Source organism: Gekko japonicus, unplaced genomic scaffold (assembly GCF_001447785.1).
Source record: "Gekko japonicus isolate JY-2015 unplaced genomic scaffold, Gekko_japonicus_V1.1 scaffold16, whole genome shotgun sequence".
Classification (NCBI taxonomy): Eukaryota; Metazoa; Chordata; class Lepidosauria; order Squamata; family Gekkonidae; genus Gekko; species Gekko japonicus.
Window position 1 is genome coordinate 1,014,108 of NW_015169777.1, and position 18,008 is coordinate 1,032,115.

Consider the following 18,008-nt stretch of genomic DNA (forward strand, 5'->3'; position numbering starts at 1 on the left):
GCCAGGACTAACACAGGGGGATGGTACAGGATTTCAGTTTGGAAAACAATATGAGGAGGGACCAGTTAACACCTCCCCCCTTGCCACGTGTTGTATGGCCCCCTCCCCGGTTCCTTTTTAAAAGGTTTTAAAAAATACATCAGGAGATAACATAATTTGGCCTGTAGAAGGCCACTGTGACAGCCCTGCTTTTTTAGAAGTGGCCAGTTCTTTGGCTTTAGCAAACTGCAAATGAGGTCAACTGCCCTTCATATGACCACTGTCTTCTGCATGAAAACTCACCGTTTTCTCTCCATTTCTCAGCCGTGGCACAAAAGAGGAAGGGGGCAACAACTCCAGCTTTTGACAGGCTGTGCTATGTGGCAAAGCATATTTGAGAAGGGGAGGTGATGAACAGTTGGAGGTGCCTAAGTGGGATGAAGCAAGCTGACTGCTTTGCTCTTTTAGGGATGATGGCAAAGAGGCACCAGCTGGAGGACACGGTTTGCTCAGAGCATTTTTCTGCAAAGGCCCACTTAGAGCTTCCAGTCTAGAAGAGAACAAGGAAGACAAGATTGTTTTCTCTTTTGAGAGAGTCCAGATACAGATATCCTTGACATGAAAGAGGAAGATGCAGAGAACCTATACAGCCTTCTGCAGACATACATTGGTTTACAAGAAGGGATGCAGATGCAGCTTCCAAGGTGGTCTACAATTCAGTAAGTGATAATCAGTAGATATTTTGTGCACATGCTTTATTCTGGTTACAAAAATATATATGCCTATTTAATGACTTGGAAAAATTGAAAAGAGGCAGACCTATGATGGAAGCAAGGAACAAAACACAGATTGTAGAGAGCAACAGTATGGAATGAAGCACTGCATGCCATGCTCGAAAAACCTAATTGGAGAAACAGGTACAATCTTCACACGTGCAGCTTTTCTCTACAACTACAATGCACGACCTAGAACTTTTTTTACCTTTATTTAAACAAAAGATAAGACTTTCAAACTCCTAACACATCCTCTAGATTCCATGCAGCCTTGCAACTCTTACGTTTCACTTATAACCGAATGGTTGTTCTTCCAGACTATCGTATTTTGTCAAACCTAGAATTCTCACTGCAGAAGAGTCCTGCTCTTCTTTAGGCTTTTACACCTTTAGCAAGAAAGCAGCAGGAACTGCAAAACAGTAGCAGAATTTCATGGGAGGACCAGAATGCTTGCTTGGCATCTTGGCTAAAAGTGACTAGATCTCACTAGGCCCACAAAAGGGCACTACAAGCAGTCCTTATACAAAGCTTGCTCAGGCTGCAGTTTGTCATGCCTGAGAGCAGTTGTGTCCCTACCCGTTCCAGTTGGAGCCTGGCATTTCCATTCTCTCCAGAGACTGCAGCAGGAAATCAGGCCTGCGTGGCTGCAGCCTTCTCTGCCGGGCTGAGTACCTGTGCGTAAGAAAGAAGGTAAGGTTAGTGGAGTCATGATGGAGCTTTTTTAATTTTGTATTTTTAATTAGGATCTTTGAATGTTCCATTTTTATTTTATTTTTGTAAACCCGCCTCTGGCAGGTTCCTCTAGAGGGAGCATAGACATGTTATAAATACATACATACATACATAAGCCAGAAAAAAAGCTATTCTGTGCCAAGCTTGGCAGGTCTGTTCTAGATGGAGATGCTGTTCTCCAGCTCTCCCTCCTACGTCACCATCCCTGGGGTTAGCTTCTCTGTACATCCCAGGAAGCACTGTATTTGTTAATCAAAACAGAACCTCTTTCAGGTTCTTCCTCTTCCGTAACAGAAAGAATCCTAAGCATTATAAACTCCCTTGACTGACTCTTACAAATTTCCAGCTCTCCTAAAGACCCTCCCCAAAGTTTTCCATAAGGTAACATTTCATTATATATTCCAAAGAAAGGGGGAATGTTCTGCATTTCAAGGTATTCCTGCCTGGGCTGGCCCTCATGTTAGACAGAACTACATATTAGAAACACAGGGCTCTCCCACCATCACAAGCAGTGCTTTCCTTGTGTCATGGCACCACTGTGTTGCACTGTGTTCTTACCCCCACTGGTAGAGGACAGTCAATTTGTGAAGCAAGTGTGAGAAACTGTCACACAGATGGATCTCAGGACACTGAAGATGCCATTATCAATAGCATCTCTGTGTCACCCATAACAGGAAGTTCCATCCTTAAGCAAGATCGGCTCCTACTCTTAAAATCTGTGGCCTGAGAGAGAAGGGCCAAGACTGAGCTGCTGTGGCTGGTTTCAAAGCAGGCACTGCCCTGTATGTGGCACCTAAGAATATATAGCTTTGCATAATTAAAGCAGCTATGGTTACTTGGATAGGCTGTGTACTAGAGAGAAGGAAATCTAACTTGTCCCAGTTCGGATGTTCAAGTATAAGTTAGCAAAGAGAATGAAAGAATTTTCGTTTTAACTCACAACTCAGTAAGGATGGAGTCTCCAGCAGCCAAGCAGAGTCGTAGATCTTCACTCTGAGCAGGCCTTAGCCCAGAGCACAGACTTGATGCTTCCCCTCTACCTCCACCAGCCTTAGAGGCTGTATCTGGCATTGGCACCTTGAACGAAACTCGCTTCTTGAGTGGGGCCCCTGGAAGAGAGAGGCCTCGCTTCTGGCAGAGAGCCTTCTGCTTCCAGAGCATGGCACAACGATAGACCAGATGGTGGTGGTGGCTAGCCATCTGCAATTGGAAAACAGCAGTAGACTGTGGGGTGCATGGAAGACAGGACTACAAGGGAAGGGAACAGGTGCTCCTCAGTGTGCTCCAAAAAAGAGATGGGCAGGCAGACCTAATGGACTGATCATGAGTCCTTGGCCTGGATCACACATATCGAGCAGCACCAGGATAAAGTCAGGCTAGCACCTGTTACCCATCTCATCCCTTCAGGATGCAGCTCACTCTCTTTTGGCTAAAGCCACTGAGCTGAGCTAAGGCACTAAGAAGATGGGATTCAAGTATGTGTGTGTGTTTGGCTTTATCCAGATCTGGACTCCTTTAGTGCAAATTGGACCAAAACCAGGATAGTGCCACCAACACCCAGGAAATTCCAGCAAGAAATATTTTCCCAGTATAATGCAGGAAGAAATGCTTCCAGGCCCATCTCAACTAGATATGTGCACTAGAGAGACAGGAGGCTGAGATAACTCTTCCCATTTTCTTGCTCCCCCCCCACCTCAACTAGAGACAGGGCTGTCCTCTCAGGACTTGCAATGACCATGCATAACTTCTAAGTGATATAAGAGCTAACATGGATTGGAGTCCTTTATGCAATTGGTGATGGGACAAATTGGCTTTTTGCTGCCCTACAGGTGACAACCTGACTTTCCATCAGGGAAAAATGACAGCTTTGCTAGCGGCTTTGGGCTTCCCAAGTCATCCATCTTGTCCTGAAGCACAGCTGGGGATCCAATTATCCCTTCCAGCAAATACACCTGTATTATTTCAGCATCAGAGCAAACCACACTCCCAGAGATAAGGCTGCGGGATTCTAAGGCATATGTTTGCTATCACAAGAGCACCAAGCTCAGCCTATGCTGCACAAGTCCTCGGTCACATGAAATGAATATACCCTAACTACTGACTCAAGTCTTAATTGAAAAATTCTCCTGTGATCTAAGCTAAACCTCTGCAGCCTTGAAGGATTAAGACGAAGCCCAAGTCTGGTGCAGCAGACAGCACGTGATGTTTGAAAATGGGAAACCCAGAACCAAGCTAATTTTTGGCTGTGGAACCTGCCTGGGGGACCACTGTTGTGCATCCTATCATTCTGCTCTGCAAAACTGGAAGCCTTCCTCCAGCCAAGGAAGCCTTCCATCTTAAGTTGGAGCAGAAAGTTTCCCAGTGTTGCTGAACGGAGTTCTAGCAAGGGGCCATTCTCTCTTAGGCATATACAGTACTTTTTCAGCATGGGATCCCCTGAAGAAGAAAAAACATGCTCAGTCATGTGTAAAGACTGCATCGGCCCAATTCTGAGTAGTCCGGGAAGGCTCAGGACGGTCCTGAAGCCCATCCCACTCTTTTTACCTTCAGCTGGTGCTGGGCCTGCAGCTTCCCTCGGAATTGCTTCATGCCAGCTGCATATCTCAGAATGCGCGTCACACCCTCCCGCAACAAGTCAGACCGGTAAACCTCCGCAGCTTTCTGTATGCGGGACTTTTTCCGTCGCCATTCCAGGACAGATCCTACCCAAGCATCAAATACCTGCAGTGAAGGCACACAAGAGACTGGAATGGAACACTGCACTTAACCAGAGGGTTTCTTCTCATTGGTGGAATGGAGACCCTTGGTGTAGCCACTGAACTATTTGGATGGCAGGTGCTCCAACTGTAATGAGTCCTACTATGTGAGACTGCCACCCAGGATGCCCTCAGCTTTTTAGCATCCCTCTCAAGAATACCCTTCTCCTTCAGGGTTTATTATCTTTGGTGGAATGACGTTAGACTCCCAAGCGATGTGTGATTCCTTGGACTTTTACTTCTCAATGCAACATAAAGAGTTGGAAAGAGAGGGGGAAAGACGCTTTGGCCCTTCCCACACTGGTGATTTCCCCAGGTTTCTTGCTGTTGGGAAGTTTTCTTCTCACTTACCCACAGTATCACAGTGCCACTGGGGAGGGGCTGTAGCTCAGTGCTAGACCATCTGCTTTCCATGCAGAAGGCCTCATGCTCAATCCCCAGCATATCCGTTTGAAAGGACCAGGTAAGAGGTGATGTGAAGGACCTCCACCAGAAACCCCAGAGATCTGCTGCCAGTCTGAGTAGGCAATACTGAATTCTATGGACGAATGGTCTGATTCAGTATAAGGCTACGTCATGTGTGTTCACCTGGGCTTTCCTGTATTTTCTGCGATCTTTCCTAACCCTGCTTTGCTCTGACGTTCTGGGAAACATCACATTTTCCACATTCTGCCTACACAGTACCCATTCCCCCTGCCCTAGTCCCTACAGCAGCTACTCCCCCCTCCCGCCTGCATGCCACAAGGCATTGAGTTTGTTTTTCAATCAGCAGTTGACATCTCAGAAAAAGTTTCCCCCTGTAGTGCAGGAAGGATCGGGAAATGGCCACCACGGGGGGGGGGGGAGGATGGGAGGGCTGCCATCTGGAAGCCCCCTTGCCACTGGGCTGCATCAGCAGCTGTAGAAACACCAGGGTTTCCATACGGAAGCGCTGCCGCGGGGGGAAGTCCTTCGTGCTCTCACTGCTCGACTGCCACTGAGCCTCTTCCTTCCCAACTGTATGGTGCTAACTCATTATTTCTCACTCCGGGATACCACGTCTTACCTTCCCCTGCAGCGAGAGGGACCAGTGCCACAGCGCTCGCACAGTTTCCTGCTGTTCCCACCGCCTGTGTGCCAACTGTTGATGAGGGGAAAAAAAGGCCCCACATAAGCCCATGTGGTCCTGGTTACCAAGTTGTACAGTTTGCAGGCAACAAACTCAGCCGGATACCGAAGAAAGGGATAGTAACAGAAGATGGTCAGATACACAGCTCAGTATCCTTTTAAAGGATCTTGCATTGCTCTCGCTTTCTAGCTTCGGCTCACAGAACAGCTGCCCAATGCCAAGGCCCTGGCAAGTATCACCCATTGTTTTGTTTTTTGCCATCAAGTGACAGCTGACTTCTGGCAACCCTGTGGAGTTATCAAGGCAAGAGACGTTCAGAGGTGGTTTGTCATTGCCTGCCCCTGCGTCATGCCTCTGGTACTCCTCGGAGGTCTCCCATCTAAATACTAGCCAGGGCTGACCCTGCTTAGCTCTTGAGATCAAATGAGATTAGGCTGGCTTGGACTATCCAGGTCAGGACCATCATCTGTTGCAGAGAAGAGTAATGAAAACCAGCTATTCTGCCACCATGGTCAGCTTCAGCTGCACTCCCCTTCCTCCCTCTATAGACAGAGCCACTCAGAAAACACAAACGTCACCAGGTCCCACCAGCCAAAATTTTTCTCTTTTGAACTTGTAATTCCAACATAAGCTATTGTGACAGGAGAATGGAACAAGATTTTGTGCCTGATCTCACCTGTATCTTCCACGTTGAGAAGCAGGTAGAGAAAAGCCTTTGGGCCATCAGTTGATCCCCTTGTCTCTTCAGAAGCTTTGGGAGAAAATAAGCACAATGATTGGCAGTTTTATTTCCTGAGAGGAGAGGTGCCAACTCTTGCCTGGGAAATTCCTGAAGATTTGGGGGTAGTGCCTTAGGAGGGCAAAGTCGGAGGAGGAGAGGCAGCTTAGAAAGGATGGGATGTCAGCTCTAGGACTTCAGTTTCCCTTACACTCTATGGTACAGCATATTGTTTACCATCTGAAGCAGCCATTTCCTCCAGACCTCTGCACTCTGGGGATCAGTTGTAATGCCAGGAGAAATCCAGCTGTACCTTGAGGCTGGTAACTCTACCTTAGGGGTCTCTCAGGGCGCTCTCTCTATGCTTCAGGACTGCAGCACCAGAGATTAGGACAGTCAGGGTTGCATCCACCAGGAGACTCTTAGCCCCTGAAGAATTAGGTGGAATGTAACTTATTTCTGCATGGCTAATTATACTGTTGCCATTAATGGGGAGAGGGGGTACCACACCATTGACTCCTCCATGCCTCATCAAATGATTCTGGAAATGGAAACAAGTGATTTGGCATAATGAGGAGGGAGGGAGAGTGCCCCCCCCCCAGACAAGCCCTCTCACAGGAGGAGGAAAGGCTGAGTTCCTTTCTGCTGAGTTTTTCAGTCCCAGGAATGAGAGGCAGCCCCATTTGGTTTTCTTTTTATGTGAAGTTGGTCTTTCTGAAGAATAAGTTGGAAGTATGCAATAGTAAACAGTTTACTGAAGAATGTCCAATGTTACTCAAATATATGTATTGTAACTAATATGAATATGGAAGAAGAACTTAGGAAACGGAATGGAATTGCATGTAACAGGTGGTACAAGATAACAGGAGTCAGAATAGGAAGTAATTCTTGTTTAGTAATTAGGTATAATAGGAGCTAGTGGATGAGCCGGAGAACACTTTCTATTAATAAAGGGGGTGAATAGTATAATAGATTGTTGGAAAGTAAGATTAATATTTTGTATTATTGTTCACTATAGAAATGAATAAACTGTGAATGGGGGGGAAAACCACTATGGTGAAAAAAATCTCTTTCATCCATCTAGGTTTCTGTCTTGGCTGGACTGGCCTCCAATGTATTGGCCCCCCTTCATCCTATTATTACTGATTCCAGGCCGTGATTCAGGATATCCACTGCCATATCTGGAGCAGGGAGCATTGCTCATAGAGCATGTGTTCTGTCCAGAACAAAAAAGGAGCCACTGCTGTGCTCATTCCATCGATCTGGTCTTCACCAGCTTCTATCTTCATAAACAATCCATTTATTGTTTTTTTTGGCAGCAGATTCTCTCAAAGCAGTGGCTGCCAGAACAAACAATAAAGAGCTGCTTTGTGAACACAGCTGTAATGTATGTGGGGGGAAGCATTGTCTTCTGCTCTATTTCTATTCCAGAGATAGCAGAGGCTTAGGAGGAGGGGGAAACAGAGCAGTTACTTCTCCTTTTCCTTATCGGACAAAATGAAAAGCAGAAGGGAAGATAACGTAAGCATAAACCTGATTACACTGTGTAAGATAGCAACCTCAGTACAGTATCTGTAAGAGCCATCGTGCCCACCAATCCGTTTCCTGGCACCCAGCTGTCCTTCCCGCAAATACCTTCCCTACATGTCACTGGAGAAGGAGGTGCTTCACAAGAGCTCAGGAGGTGTCACCTTTGGGTCTGCATGGAGCACCCACTCGGATATAGCTGCCAAATCTTCCAACATTTTGTAATTGCTTCCCATGGCAGCTGTTTCTTGATTGGTCCTGCCCCCAGAGCAGCCATTTTGCAGAGCCATCCATGACTATTTTTAAAAATTCTAATAGTGTATGCAAGCTCAACAAGGTCGGAGACCCATGACAGGACTTACTTCTCAGTAAGCATGGACACAAACAGCTGATGAGAACTTGCATTACTCATGGCTAAATTCTTCAAAGGTTATACAGACCATTCCTGGTCAGATTCTGCCTGTCACAACCATCCTCTGTAGCAGGAAGCCTGGCTTCGTATTCTTTATTTAATGTTTTGGCATCTACTATCTGTTAGAGAGAGGAATTCTCAGACCATCTCACCATCCTTCTGATGCACCAAAGGTGATACTGCTTCCACCAGGCCACACACTTGCTAAGCAGCTGCCTCCTGTGGTGTTGCACTGCCATGAGGAGCAGCCCCCTCTGCCTCGAGGATCTGATGCAGTACTCCTTCCAAAGGATAAATGCAGCCTGTAGCTTCACTGTCCAAAGCGAAAGAAAAAAACTAACATAGCAGCAAGGGAAGAAATAAAAGGGGGGCAAGTCTGAAACTGGATCAATTAGTATATGCCATCTATTTGCTTGAAATATGTTATTAATGTTTTAACTATTTTATCTAGACGTTTTTATGAATGTTGTACATTGCCCAGAGCCCTGCATTGCAGAGACTGGTCGATTAGCAAATCTCCCTTATAAATAAAAGCCGAATGGTGGTGGCACTTCTCTAGAACATTCCACACACTCCAAAATCAGTTCGCTCTCTGATCTGTCATTTAGAGGGTCTCCCTATCCATTGGCTGCTTTGCCTGAGTCCTGCCTCCAACATTCTAAACATTTTGCTAATCCTCTCCCCCCCCATAGCCAGTCAGAACACAGAGGTTATTTGGGCAAAAATGAGGGAGAGCACTCCCCCATGCTAATCTAGAAACAACAGAAGCATGACTGCTAATGTAAGAAAGGGTGCCAAAGCTTGCAAATGTAAGGAAGCATGGAGCAAGAAACCTCTGAAGTCGTCAAAACAGTCCTGAGTAGGAAGGTACAACCCTCTCCCTCACCCCATCTGCAGGCATATACAATTGACATAGAAGCTTCCATCCCCCAGGAGGTGGGAGAGGGGAATGAGATAGAAAACTAAGAGGATCGCCCCCTCCAGTGGGGAACCGATATAAGACCTGCCTCCACTACTGGACAGAAGGGGTCACCCATGTCTGAATGTCCTTTCTCATCTAAGAGGGAATGTGTAACTGCCTGCGGAGAAGCATGTAATGGCTGACTACAGCAGCAAAGTTAGAAACTGGAATCTATGCCAAGCTCGAGCAGGCTGCCTTTACCCAGGGGTACTCTTATGCTCACCAGTATGCAAATGTTTCCTGGCATCCATCACAGCCGCTGCTTTTTGCTGACGGCAGTATGCACGAAGTGAGGTCGTGTCCCTCCAGTGAAGCACCACCTATGTAGAGAAAACAGCCCCCTTCTCATTGTCAGTCCTGCTCCACCTTTTACTGCCCTCTTCCTCAACTGATGGCTCAAAGGTTTTCCCCTATCAGAACTGCACCCCTCCAAGCAGCCTGTGAAGGCTCCACTTCTGCTGCTGCCCACCCTCCTACTCACAATCATCGCTGGTGCCCTGATGCTGTACATATGTGAAATTAACAAAAGAAGCTGTGGGTTAGCTATAGAAGGTGCACAGGAAAGTGTGATTGGCCTCCCCACCCCACCAGGATGGTAGGCTCACCCCCCACAATTTAATCAAGTATCTGTGTCTCCCTGGAATAGAGCTTTCCTTCAAGCCAGATGTTACCTTGGAGAGAACTGTTCTTCTGAAATGCTGTTCTGCCAGTACAGCCTTCTTGGCTTTATCCTTGAGATATGCAACTTTCGCCCTCCAGGCACGCAGCACCTGCCTGAGAGCAGATATATAAAACTGAAGATGTAAAAACTGAGTGAAAGTCTTGCCAAGAACAATTCCTTTCCTTTTAGAGGTCTGGAATGGGAGAAATGTTGCGGTGGGGCAGTGTGCGTGTCTGCATCTCAAAGAATGAAAGAGTCTATACAGTTCTACAGCACCATCGGGCCAAGTTGCACAGAATTACAGATTTTAAAAAGTTACCGTAGCAGCTCCTGATTATGCCTCTTCTCCTTTTCGTCTACATCGTACAGAACGTGTTGTACTTTAGTCTGGTAAGTCTGCAAAGGGAAAGCGGTGAATCCGTATTTCTCCCAGATTTAGGCAAGATTATATTTAAGTCGTTTACCAACATCACTACCATAATTTTATAACCTTCATTTAAATGAAACCCTGAAATAGGCATACATGACTAAACATTCATCTCATCTTTCCTTTGTTTGAGAATAATGATGACACTGACTTCGTTCCAAGGCTGGGGATGATGGTAGTATTTTTAGTTACTTACTCATAGCTACACCTGGTGCTAAAATTTCTTTAAGACATCTGTACTAATCACCAGTGGAACCATCTGGTCTAGCAACCTTGTTCCTTTTAGCAGTTATTATTTATTTTAATTTTATTTACAGTAAAATTCCTATCTAACCATAACTGGGCTACTACTGGTAAGATTCAAAAACCTGTCCATTTTTGGAGGCTCTGGGGTACATAATTTTTTTAATATAACAGTAACTGCACCCTTATATAAAGTTTTTTTTAAGCGGTATCTCCTTTTTCCATTTTTTACTGGACTCAGTCCAAACCATCCCTCAAGGTACTGCACAAGGTCATTGTCCATGGCCCCTCCCCTTATTTCATCTTCACAACCATCCCTTGAGTTAGGTTGGTAATGGGTGACTGGCCCAATGTCAGACCTTGAGCTTCTCGGTAGAATGGGAATCTGACCCCAGTTCTCTCTTCACTCTCACCAAAACATCCTTCCAGCTGTATTAGCAATTACTTTTGTAACCAATTCTAACCAGGAGCTTATCTGCCTTTCAATTTTCCCTGAATCCAACAGATCTATTTTCTCCTTGATCAAACTTAATTCTGCCAATGTATTTTCAGAATGCTTTTTATTATCATGTTCCAAGGTTTTGATCTCTTCTAAAATACCCCTTGTTTGGTATTCTTTTCTTTAAAAATGCAGTGAATACATTTTGCCAATAAACTGACCTCTTATAAATGTCTTGCATATTTCATTTTCCTTAAGATCTTGATTAAATATATCTCTTAATTCTGATTTCATACATCTATAACTTGACCCTTCCAAGACAATATCAACATTACACAGATGAAGCTTCAAAAAGGGAGCTCTGGAGGCAACTGACAGCTACTGTGTTCTAGGAATCAGGTTCTCTCCAATATACTACATCATTTGTTCCTTCTTTGCAAGTTTCTTATATCAAGGCAAAATAATGGTTAACTATGGACCTTCCTAATCTATTATTTGTTTCAAGCAATATACAGTAACAGGTTCTTCCATGTTCTGTACTCCAGATGATTTTTCATACCTGACACTGTTGGACACAAAAAGACCCTCCTCAAATACACAGCAACTATCCCAATGCAAGGATAATCTAGTTCTCTGCATTTGAATAATCCTACACTGAAAAGGCATTCTAAGGCATATACTGCAGGAGTCCATCACAGCCGAGCCAAACTAAGGTGGTGTCTCAAGGCTACAGCACTTGGTCACAGTAAATCACCTGGTATTGCACAAGTACAAACTTTAACATACCTTCCAAGCTGAAAGGATCCTGTGCAGTAATACCCGCTGGTAATGCACATCTGCTTTCACAAGCTTCTTCCACTTCTCAGACTGGTGTCTCAAATACTATAAGGGGAAAAGGCAAACGAAATTGCTGGGAAGAGCCATTTCCATCCCTGGGTGTGACAGATAGCTTTCTGTAGACTCAAGAGTTAGTGGGTGGTCTGAGTGAAAGATGCAGCTCAGACAGGTTATTTTAAAGGGGAGCCACACACAGAGACAGGTCACTGTTCACTGAAACTAGAGACAGGCCTTTCACCTCTGCTTTACTCTAAAAGATCCTGGACTTCAGAGATGCAATGAACCAGCCTTAGTCAGTGCCCGACTAAGTTCAATATAGCAACTAAGTAGCACGGTTTGAAAAAACAACTTGCCTGTTGTGCAGGTTCTACAACCTGGGTAAAAGCAACTGCAACACACACACACACACACACACGCACCCAATTCTGGGAGCTGCAGGGTTATACTTTGCATTGCTTTCAACCTGGTCTGGAGATAGAGAAAGTGATGGGAAGCACAGATTGGGATGGGTTGTGTCTGGACTGGAATCTAGCTCTAGGCCAAAGCTCTGTTTAGTCTTTAGAGTCCCTCTGCTAATATACTGGACTACTCTCTCCTGAGGAATTACAGGAGGGGGAGAATGTGAAAATTACATGTTAAAAATCTCCCCTACCAGAATTCTGTAAGCTCTTAAGTAAGCCTATTCACCGATCTCCTTGTCTCTCCCCCCTTTTAACTGACTCTCAGCTACTATCAATATTTTGCCCCGTCTGGAACATACTCAGTCCCTCAGACCAGACTTTGAATTTGTTTTCCTTTTGATTAATTTACAACCAGGACCCCCAATCTAAGTAAGCCTGTTGGCACTTCTGGAATGCTGCAAAAGGGCAGTGGCAACTACTAGTGGGCAACACTAGAAAAATAACTACTGGGGGGGGGATATCTAAATATTAGAGGTTCCAATCAGGCCTGTAGCTACAGTGGGGCATTTCAGGGCCCTGACCTCTTAATTAAAAGCCCTGCCCCACAAATAGCCATGTCAGGAATCTTATTTTTGCATGTTTCCCAAAGGCTCATGGGAATGCTTTTGAAAGACTCACCATGACCTCAGTGGTCTATAGCAGGACTGGACTAGCAGACAGGGGGATTGTTGGAGATGTATTGAAGGTACCACTCTTGAGTGCCCTTCTAAGCTTTCTTGCCCCATGGAAGGGAATTCAAAAGGCATTTAAATGCCTTCTGAAGACAATTAAATGTTCTCTGAGCTGTTTTTTTCCTAAGAACTGATGCACTTGCTGCCCTGTCCCTTGGAAGGAAGGGCTAGGAACAGGCGTAGAGCCTCCCCTTTTAAAGACAGGCATTCAGATTAATTGAATTGTTAACTGTCCCCTTAAAAAATTAACTGCCCCCAAACAAAAAAAAATCCTGGCTACAGGCCCGGTGCCAATAGAGCTGCTGTTGCCACCATCTGAGAGGAAGGGAACATTGTGGGGCTCAGCTGCCTCTGAAGAGCCCCAATCAGCCTGCTTTGCTGTGAAAATTTGGGAAACATTGCAGTAAAATCTGGTAGTCCGCCATTCAGGTTGGAAATCTGAGATTTTCCCTCCCATGAAACAGACATTTTCCCTATCCCTGTACCCATGATGGCCTCCTCCACCACCAGCAGTGGGGGATTTAAAAAAATAATAATCACCAATTAAATATCATCGTCTCAATACAACACTGTGTAACTGGTTCTCTGAACTCCCAGCTTTCATTTAAGAAATAAATCTGTAGCCACTTCCATTGCAAAGATATAGCAGGAAAGGCATACTATGGTAACAAAAGGGGCTTTTTTTAAAAAAAAAATGAAAGTTGAGAATTCAGAGAACCAGTTAAACATGTTGTTATAATGCCTTTTTCATGAAAAAGCCTTGATGGCCTGGGGCAGAGGGGATGGATACTGGGGAGGAGAAACTGTAGGGAAAAAAAACTTATTGCCACTGTACCAGCAACAGGGAAATCACACAAGCCTGTTCCTGCGTGAAAACTACCTGGATAAGGCAGCGGGGATAGAGAAGAAAACAAGAAGAGTTCCTGAAGGTGTTGGAGAGTTGGAATAGTGGAGCCTCCTCCAATGGAAGGGGAAAGGACTCTTCCTAGTTTGCACAACTCTGCCTGAGACTGAACTGGAGGAGTAACGCTCACAAAGAAACCCCCAATTTGTCACTGTTAGAGGAGGGTTTCTTGAGGTAGAATTTCTAGGTACACATTACTCTTCACAAGCAGCTAGGCTAAGAGTACTGGTTGCTTAGCAACCACAGGAGAAGGTGGATTTGATGATGCATCATTTCTCTCACCTGTTGCCACTTACACCAGGACCCCTGCAGCAGCTTTATGGAGTGGAACCTCAAAGCTTTTTCCTCCTTCTTTCTCCTGAAAGAAACCACAACCGGCACTCTCACTCTTCAAGTGGACATGAGCCTTCACTTTTTTGCTATTTTGTGCTCTTGTGAGCAAAGCTGTTTGCTTATGTAAGGTATCTACTTTTTTGGAGCACTGTAAGAGTATTATTATTTCTCTTGAACTAAACTCAGTAGCTAAATGAAGGAAAAATACATATGGTCACAGCAATATGCAGAGCAGTGTCACATAACTAGCTATCTATATTTTTCGAAAACCAGGCTGTTGTTAGCATATAATCATTAAAGTTCAAAGTAACCTTTAAGCCTGACGGGTGTCAGGTTGGGATTCAATTGGTGCATTTTCACTGAACTCTGACCAAAAGGAGGAAACCTCCAGAAAATCAGCAAGACCTGGAAAGGACCCTCTAGAACAATAAACCAAAACAGAGCATGTGATAAGGGTATCTGGTAACATCTAGACCAAACTTGTTCCCCCAGCTAAACAACATCTGCACCATGCTACACTTTTGCATCATGATGGTCTTGCCTCTCTTAGAACTTTGCTCTGTGGATGAGGAAATAAGTTCTGTGCTGCACCCAGGGGGTAACAGCAAACAATGCAGCCAGTGGGAAATGGTCACCAGAGCAAAAAAAAAATCAGAGGAAAAGGCAGCGATCAAGAGGAATAACTGGACAGGCTTAATGAGCCTGATGTGGCTTGTGGCTCAAAGATGCAAGATCACCATTGATGTGGCATTTACAGAAACAAAAAAAGAAAGCAGGCATTGTTATCCTCTTATAACTCTTTTACCCTTCTTTCATCTCCTGAATGTTCTCCTTCCAGAGATGAAAAGTCGCCTGCAAGATTTGGTGACAGTAATGTTCTTGGGCCAGGGTCTCTTCCTCTTGCTCTTCTATATGCGCCACAGTTCTCCTGCACCATAAATACCAGAAGCGGGCCAGCAGCTGTTGGTCAGAGTGTAGAACAGCCTGCCAAGAGAGGAGAGTACCAGGGAGAGCAGTCAATATTGACAGCACTAGCGTCATCAGAGATTATCATAACCACAGAAAAATTCCCTTACACGGCTACCTATGCTACAGGGTGAAAATGAAAAACTGGATTTACTGTGAGGGTTTCTTTTCATAGGTGGAAAAAGGATATCCTGGCGAGGATTCCTCCACCTACTTACTTCAAAGACAGAGTGTTGCAAAATGGACAGCATCTTGCTTTCCTGTGGGACGACCTCCCCCCCATTTCAGTGCTTTCCTCATCAGAGAGTCACCAAGAATAATAAACTTATGCTGCAGTCCTAAGAACACTTTATTGGGAGTATGCCCAACCTGGAGCCTTTACTATTTGTCTAGGGTGACATGGATTTGAGTGACAAGGATGAAAAAGCAGCTGTCTGCTTTGATTTTGATTTCTTGGTCAGCATTATGACAGATCTGATCTTGCAGTGTCTGAGAATGGAGGAAAGAAGCCATAAAAAATTGATGGTCTAGCTGTTGATTATTGAAATGGCTGAACAGCACTCTGGGATGCCATGTTCCTTCAACAGTGGGACAGCTCTCCACAAATCACAAGGAAAAGAGACTTGGTCTGTTTTGCATAACCCTCCCTGTGCAGCAGCTCTGACGGAACATGTGAAACAGCCTTATATGGAGTCAGAGTATTGGTCTGTCAAGCTCAGTATTGCCTACTATGATCAGCAACAGCTTTCCAGGGTCTTTCACATCACCCACTACCCAATCCTTTTAACTGAAGATGCTGAGGATCTTCTGCATGCAAACCAAGTGTTCTACCACTGTGCCACAGCTTCACCCCTCAGCAAGAGGCATAACTCTCACTAGGCTATCTTCCTGTAGTGATGGAAAAGTGTCATACCTGCTCAAAATGCGCTCATTCACAAATGTGGAAACTGCCTATTGTCTGGCGAGGAGTACGGGGGGGGGGGGACTAGAATTACCATTTTTTCTGCCATGTGGTTCTCTTGCTGCCGATGTGTTCTCAGCTGCCACCTGTCAAATAAACGTCTTGTCCATGTTTCCCTGCCAAGCAGCAAGAATGACCAATGAGCTCAAGGGTCTCCAAGAAAAGATTTCTATGTCCAGGACACAGGTGTTGTAATAAAGAGCCCAAAAGATTAGGTAACAATTTGTCTGGGTTGGGTTTTTTTTAGTTTCCATTATGCTTTTATTACTGCACTTATAATTTTTATCGATTGCAACTTTTATGGTTCTAAAGGATTTTCTTTTAGCTGATTTTGTAGTGTTTTATTTTATTTTATTGGTTAAAAGCTCTATACATTCCATTAGGCCTTTTATATGCAGAGGTGGGATCTAAATATGGGTTCCTGAATACAGATATGACACTCCCCTGCAAACAGAAAAACAGAAGAGCCAGCAAAAGCCCAGGTAGAACTTTTCTGTCTTATGTGCTAGAACAGGCCACCCCCAGTGTTTTTGACCCTGTGAGCACCCTTAGAATTCTGACACAGAGTTGTGGGCTCAACTGCAATATCACTGCTATGGGAAGCAGAGCCAACCACAGTATGTCCGCGAGTGAGGACATGCATAACTCTAATAGTAAATCTTCAACATTTCAGGCAGAAGCTCCGCTTCATGGGATGCCTTCTTGAATGAATGTATTGTTTTCAAGTGAAGATCCTTGTCCTGTGGTGGCAGCTGCCAGCAAAGCAATGTTTTTTTAAAAAAAACAATCAGCTCTCCAATGGCCAGCTGATGCTCTGCTGGGCAAAGGCCACACCCACTTTCGAAAAAGACTTGGCTAGCACCAGGAAAGGTGATGGTCAGTGTCATGCTGGAGATCCCTGAGCTACAACCTTTCTTGTTGATGTGGTGCAGTCACTACTGAAATATATTCGATGCCCTAAAAGCAAACAAGCAAGCACACAAAAAAATCTAACCAAAAAAAATAAACCAAAAGAGAAAGGAAAGAGAAGGCATTGGGCAGATTTGGGGTGGTGGTGGTGGAAGAGGGATTCAAAAACAGAGACAGGAAAAAAGAAATTTCCAGAGAGTTAAGGAGCAAAATCTCAAACGGCATCCAGCTATGGAGCAGACAAAACTGGAACTGGGAAGTCTCCCCCCCCCCTCAGGCTGGGATTAACATTCAGCCAATTAACATTGCCATGCCTGTGCAGCAATCAAGAGAAGTAACCTGGCCTGGAGTTCCTCCTCCGCCAACAGAGAAGTTCTTTTTCCCTCTGAAGTACTAGGCTGCCACAGTAGTGTGTGAAAGAAAAAGAAATCCCTTTGCACAGTCCCCTTCATAAGAATATGTACAAGGACTCTGTCTCCTTGCATAGCATCAAGATGAATGACTGATCTAGTTTAATGTTTCCAACTCTGCTAGAGACTGTGGAGGTATTTTTGGCTCTGCCACCAGAGATTTCTTAAGAGAAGTTGATGTCAAGAAGAAGAAGAGTTGGTTTTTATACCTCGTTTTTCTCTACCCTAGAGAGTCGCAAAGCAGCTGACAATTGCTTTCCCTTCCTCTCTCCACAACAGTCACCTTGTGAGGTATGTGGGGTTGAGAGAGTTCCGACAGAACTGTGACTGGCCCAAGGTCACCCAGCAGGCTTCATGTAGAGGAGTGGGAAATCAAACCCAGCTCTCCAGATTACAGTCTGCCATTCTTAACCACTACACCATGCGGAACAAGTTACTTCGCATATGCAGTCATTTACAGAGTTCTTCAGCAGCATTCTCCTTTTAGTTAAAAGCTGTTCATAAGAACAACCCACTGTACCTGTGAAAGCACATGGCTGTACTTTTCATCTCTCTCCACCAGCACTGATGAGCCCTGAATCGCTTCCAGGCTTGGAATGTGGCAGGCAAGATTCTTCTCCCATAGTGAGCATCCGCCTCTGCATACTGCAACTGAAGAAAAATGGTAGCCTTAGTGTGGATTTCAGAGCAGGAAATAGAGCTGTTATATTGAGGAAATGCCAAAGTTTGAGGTAACTGAAAGAGAGACAGACAGATACAATATATACCATGACTAAAGTGGGAAGCATCAAACTAGAGACTTGCTTTTTGTTATTAGGGG

The 18,008-nt window shown here is 44.9% G+C and overlaps 1 protein-coding gene across 1 annotated transcript in view; it reads right to left on the bottom strand.

Moving 5' to 3' along the window:
- Nucleotides 1-18,008, bottom strand: part of LOC107115079 (protein SFI1 homolog) — a 20,440-nt gene that overhangs the window by 1,357 nt on the left and 1,075 nt on the right. Inside the window, exons 3-17 of the mRNA XM_015416680.1 lie at nucleotides 17,709-17,839; nucleotides 15,904-15,985; nucleotides 14,748-14,926; nucleotides 13,892-13,967; nucleotides 11,523-11,618; nucleotides 9,947-10,023; nucleotides 9,638-9,740; nucleotides 9,190-9,286; nucleotides 8,158-8,318; nucleotides 6,025-6,099; nucleotides 5,286-5,360; nucleotides 4,029-4,205; nucleotides 2,425-2,684; nucleotides 1,329-1,424; nucleotides 283-529 (exon numbers count right to left, since the gene is read on the bottom strand). Of these exons, the coding sequence (XP_015272166.1) occupies nucleotides 283-529; nucleotides 1,329-1,424; nucleotides 2,425-2,684; nucleotides 4,029-4,205; nucleotides 5,286-5,360; nucleotides 6,025-6,099; nucleotides 8,158-8,318; nucleotides 9,190-9,286; nucleotides 9,638-9,740; nucleotides 9,947-10,023; nucleotides 11,523-11,618; nucleotides 13,892-13,967; nucleotides 14,748-14,926; nucleotides 15,904-15,985; nucleotides 17,709-17,737 (1,830 nt within the window). The 5' untranslated portion in view covers nucleotides 17,738-17,839. The remainder of the gene's footprint in view (nucleotides 1-282; nucleotides 530-1,328; nucleotides 1,425-2,424; nucleotides 2,685-4,028; nucleotides 4,206-5,285; nucleotides 5,361-6,024; nucleotides 6,100-8,157; nucleotides 8,319-9,189; nucleotides 9,287-9,637; nucleotides 9,741-9,946; nucleotides 10,024-11,522; nucleotides 11,619-13,891; nucleotides 13,968-14,747; nucleotides 14,927-15,903; nucleotides 15,986-17,708; nucleotides 17,840-18,008) is intronic.